The sequence below is a fragment of the Glossina fuscipes genome, unplaced genomic scaffold, assembly GCF_014805625.2.
Source record: "Glossina fuscipes isolate IAEA_lab_2018 unplaced genomic scaffold, Yale_Gfus_2 147, whole genome shotgun sequence".
In the NCBI taxonomy this organism is placed as follows: Eukaryota; Metazoa; Arthropoda; class Insecta; order Diptera; family Glossinidae; genus Glossina; species Glossina fuscipes.
The window spans coordinates 256387-261190 of record NW_023998490.1 but is presented as its reverse complement, the minus strand read 5'-3'; the positions used below and the strand labels follow the sequence as shown (position 1 = coordinate 261190).

General features: G+C 31.2%; 1 protein-coding gene across 6 annotated transcripts in view; it reads left to right on the top strand.

Moving 5' to 3' along the window:
- Window positions 1-3144, top strand: part of LOC119641154 (dystrobrevin beta) — a 44959-nt gene extending 41815 nt beyond the window's left edge. For 3 of the 6 annotated variants that reach the window (XM_038039654.1, XM_038039660.1, XM_038039655.1), the window contains 2 exons: window positions 2354-2397; window positions 2530-3144. In XM_038039654.1, coding sequence (XP_037895582.1) covers window positions 2354-2397; window positions 2530-2598 — 113 coding nt within the window. In that variant the 3' untranslated portion in view covers window positions 2599-3144. The remainder of the gene's footprint in view (window positions 1-2353; window positions 2398-2529) is intronic. The other 3 variants (XM_038039656.1, XM_038039662.1, XR_005247798.1) reach the window with 2 other exon arrangements.
- Window positions 3145-4804: the final 1660 nt, after the last annotated feature.

Genomic DNA, 4804 nt, shown 5'->3' with positions numbered 1-4804 from the left:
TCTCCTGAATAGTTTTATACAATTTTTATAGGCGTGGCATTCTTCTTACACCCTACTTTTCAAATACCTAACAAATCGAATTAACAGATCATCCGCCGTAGGGCACTAATTTGATACGTAACGATATCTTCTTATTTCCGAACGTCGAGAATGAATTATATGGACAATGTTTTTGGTTAGTAGAAAAGACTGTTGACGTCTTCAAACGCCATGTTTTTGACGTGACCCAGGCGGAGTGCAAGAAAACGCTATGGGAAATATATATGCAAAAATGTGTAGATCACACAGGAAAACATTTTGAAAAACAATAAAGCAATTTTTATTAATGCTACTGTCTTTTTTTATCAGTAAGCTAAAAATAAAAACAGGACTTTACGTGGTGGCTGACAGCTCTGTGAATTATTAAGGCCCAAGTGATATTCGATCGATATGCCTTGCTTCGCTTCCTTCACTCCTTCCAATTTTTAAACCCTACTTCGCTTTTTGCATCAGAGAAACTTCTGTGAATGTATTGTATACTCAGAAAGATTCAAGGACTTCTGGATCGATTTAAGCTTGGCTGTCCAACTTTCTCGCTGCTTGCTGCCCATGTATTCTTATTAAGTAATTAAGTACAGTGAAAAATTTTTTCCCCTGGACAAGCACACTTGAAAGAGTATTGTGCAATTTGACCGGAGAAGGTATAATAATTAGCAATTGGCCACACACCTTATCTCTTTCTTTGGTTTTCTTCTTATACCTGCAGCCGGTGTCCACTAAACAATTGTTGATAATAATAGAAAATAAAAAAAATGACAGAAATCCTATTTCGACATAGTATATTAATGAATAATTCGCATAGTATTCAGTCAATTCTGCAAACTACCTTCCGTAGATTTTACGTAGAAAAGAGTGCTTTTTAACATTGCACGGTGAAATCTGTACATAACAGTAGTACGACGTAAAAATGAGCGGTGTCATATTCAGTCCACATAAATTGTTTTTTGGGCTCCACCCTTATGGATCTTATGGCCTTTATATAGGATAACAAATTACTTTTCTGCATTTTATATCGAAAGTAGGCGAGAATTGAGATTTTTAACAATAAAGTTAGGTTTTGCTAAATTTGAAGCATGTCAGGTCGATTTTTTTTCCACCACTTCTTCTCGGTTAACAGATACGCTGACGCCATTTCTGTTAATTCGTCTCATTAACAGATATGCTCAAGCCATTTCTGTTACTTCGCCCCATTTAACAGATACGCTCACGCCATTTCTGTTACTTGGTCCCTTTTAACAGTTATCAATTATTGATTGAACACTTAAGGAGAGGAAGTTACAAATTTAAACCAGCTGTTTTTTGTCACCTGCGGAAAACAAGTAACTTAAAAAAACGCCTTCATACTCAGAAATTGTAATTAGTTAGGCAGACAAAACAAGAAGTTGCTTAAAAAAACCATGTCCAATCCAAGAGATTATTATTTATGATTGGAATTTGTTGTATAAAACGACAGATATGAATATTAATAAAAAAGATTACGTGCTTATTGCTTTATATATCCACAAATGCCATCCGCAATACTTGTTACATCCACAAATGCCATCCACAATATCTATTATATCCACAAATTCCATCCACAATACGTGTTATATCCACACGTAATTCTAACGTCAAGCGTGACATCCAATGTTTAATAACTACAAATTTTTAAAATTAAATTAAAATTTAAAAGTAAATTAAAAATTTTTGACAGTTGTCAACCAGAAAATGGCGTCGATAACGCGGTTTGATAGTGACTACATCGATAGCTGGCATCAACTTTGAAGAGCTATTGCGTCCTTTACTGAGTCTTTGAAGCATTTCAAAGGCATATTCTTAACATATCCTATGATTGCGAAATCATGATTATGAGCTGCTAAGATTTCTAAAGACTGATATTCATATATAAAAACAGATCGCTTATTATTATTTATTTATGGGTTTGTAAAATTCGATTGGCATTAAAGATTGGATCAATTGGATTCCAGATATGTTAATATGCCGTAGCTGCTTTATTAGTTATATGCTGTCATTGGAAAAGACTCGTTATTTATGTTTTTGTAGATATGTATTATTATCGTCGTTATTATTATTATTATTATTTTTATTATTATCAATATTATTGTTGTTGCTAAATAGGTTTACGTTGAGAATTTTGTTTAATTTGCATTTAGAAAATTGTACATTTTCTCAATATAAAATAAAAATAAATTATTGAAAATTTATTGATGAGAAAACTTAAAACAAAAGAAAAGAAAAAAAAAAATAATAAAAATAAATAAAAAAAACGAAAAGAAATGCTGTTTCAAAAATGCTTTTTCAATAAATATTCCAGATTATGAGGATACACAGTCATTTAGTAGCGAATGGAGTGAAAAGGTAAAGGTTCTTCCTTATAGTTTTATATGCATTTAGAAACAAATTATGAAAAAAACTAAAAGCATTTGTTTCAACCAAACGAGAGCTGCGATGAACTAAAGAGAAAATTTTATCTTTCAATTTTCATTTTAGGCCAACATGACCAGTAGTAATGAGAGGCAGTGGCAGGAGCAATTCGCGCAATGGTCTTTGAATAATTAAAGTGAAGCGGGAAAAATCGATGTGTAAACGATTAAATAATAATTGAGATGTGAAGAAAATGGAAAATTTTTGTATTTAGTCGAATTTAGAAATAATGTATTTTTGCTTATCTCTACTTATGTGCGCATATGTAAAGCATATGTAAATTTTGATGATAAAATCGATTAACGTTAAGTTAAAGTGATGAGTCCTTATTTATTTATTACCTTATTTTGTTTCTTGTTCTCTTCTTTTTTTTTTTGTGCTTATCTAAATATGATAAAACCTCCTTTTGTTTAAATAATATTTTCGCGGTGTTGAATAATTATCTCAAGTTTTTCCTATATATTTTTATAATATATATATATATATATATATATATATGAGTTTGTTTAATCAACTTTGTGCTATTTTGTTTTTAAGTCTTTATTACGAGGAAGAAGACGTGGAGGGGGCAGAAACGAATACAAGTAATATTTAATGTACGATTCTAAAACGATAAAAAATGAAAAAAATGAATCAAAATTGATTAACATAAATAATATTTCTATACATTTATATATAGATTTATAAAAAAAATAAATAAAAAAAAACACTTACTAGGAAAGAAGACTAATTAAATGAATTAATTGAATTTTAGAAATTGTTAAATGAAACCTTTTTCTTCTCCTCTTTTTTTCAAGTCTCACAAATATTTGTATTACTACTACAATAACACTTATGCTAAATCTTGTCATCTTGCAATTATTTATTGAGTAAACAAGAACGAAACACACAACAACAACAACAACAACAAACAAAATGTTACTTAGATATAATATAATAGGGGAATACATTAAATATATATTTATATATATATATATACATATATACATAACGATAACACCTTTAAGCCTACATAATACACAAAATTAAGGAAAAGCAAAATAAAAAAAAAAAAAACACATCAAATAATTTTATCTAAAAACAAAAAAATAATTGTTAACAATTAAGCCTTTAAGGTAAATCAATTTCAATTCATTATAAAAGAATCAATCATTCTGTATTATCTCTATCAAAAATTAATGTACCCATCCTTGAGGAATATGCTAATTTTGTCATTGCATTTACAGTACCTATGACGCTATTGCAATGGCCTTGAATTGCTTGCACACGTTCTCGAAGTCAAAGGCAAAGTAATGGCAAAAAATCATGCTTTCAAGCACTTTATCCCTTTCGCAATGAGATATTTTTAAAAACAAATCCTTTCAAGAGAATGCTTTCCTACGCGAATTATTTATACACAGTTTCTTATCAATGTTTGGCGTAAGTCACAAATTAAAGTTTTTAGACTGCCGTAGGCATGATTCTTGGGTGAGTACGGCTCCGAAGCATGTTCTCTGCTAGGTGCCGCAATCATAAAGGCGCATCTAGTATATACCCCCTCTTCAGTCATTAGCTCACATATGTAGGATGCCTCGGCCAAACAATTGCACCACTGGACATCAATGAATCCTTAATAAATATTCCTCTTCAATGTATACGTGTGAAAAAGGTCTCCCAATAAAGTAATTTCCTTGTGATTGCTATAAACTTTCCTTTTACTAAGAGAATCTCTAGCAACCAACGCAGAGAGAAGCACCTAAACCGATCGACATCCTGAAATCTACTAAATGCCACATATAATTTTGTTTCCTAATGTAGAGCCGATACAGCCAATGTTGTTAGTGCTCAATTTTTGTTTTTTTTTAGTCGCAGAACTTATTTCATTAATCGAACAAGTTACAATTATAACAACATTTTAAATGGTTTTGAAAAACATGACAAGACCTTGGGAGATCCAATGGGTTTCCGAAGTCAATTGGACTAAAACTTCTCCCACTGCTCAAACTACTACTTAAGCTTTAAATGCTTTTTTATTTTTAAAAACTAATTTTTCCGTAGTCTTCGTGCGCGATTTCTCAAAAACAAATGCAGTGATCCCAATGAAATTCGGTACACTTCTTCTTAATGAAATTGGCTAGTGTTCGAGCGAATCATAATTTATTTTACCGGAGAATGCATAGTGCAAATTTAACCGAAAATCTTATCTTTTCGTTGATAATCCGCCAAAAAATCAAATTTCATTTCTTTTTTAAATCTTTTCTTCAGCCCCGAGCTCGACTGCTTGCTAAAGGAGGTTTTTTTTTGGTTTGCAGAGCAAGCTGTCACCGGTTGTCGAGTTTACCGCGAGAACCACATCCAAACT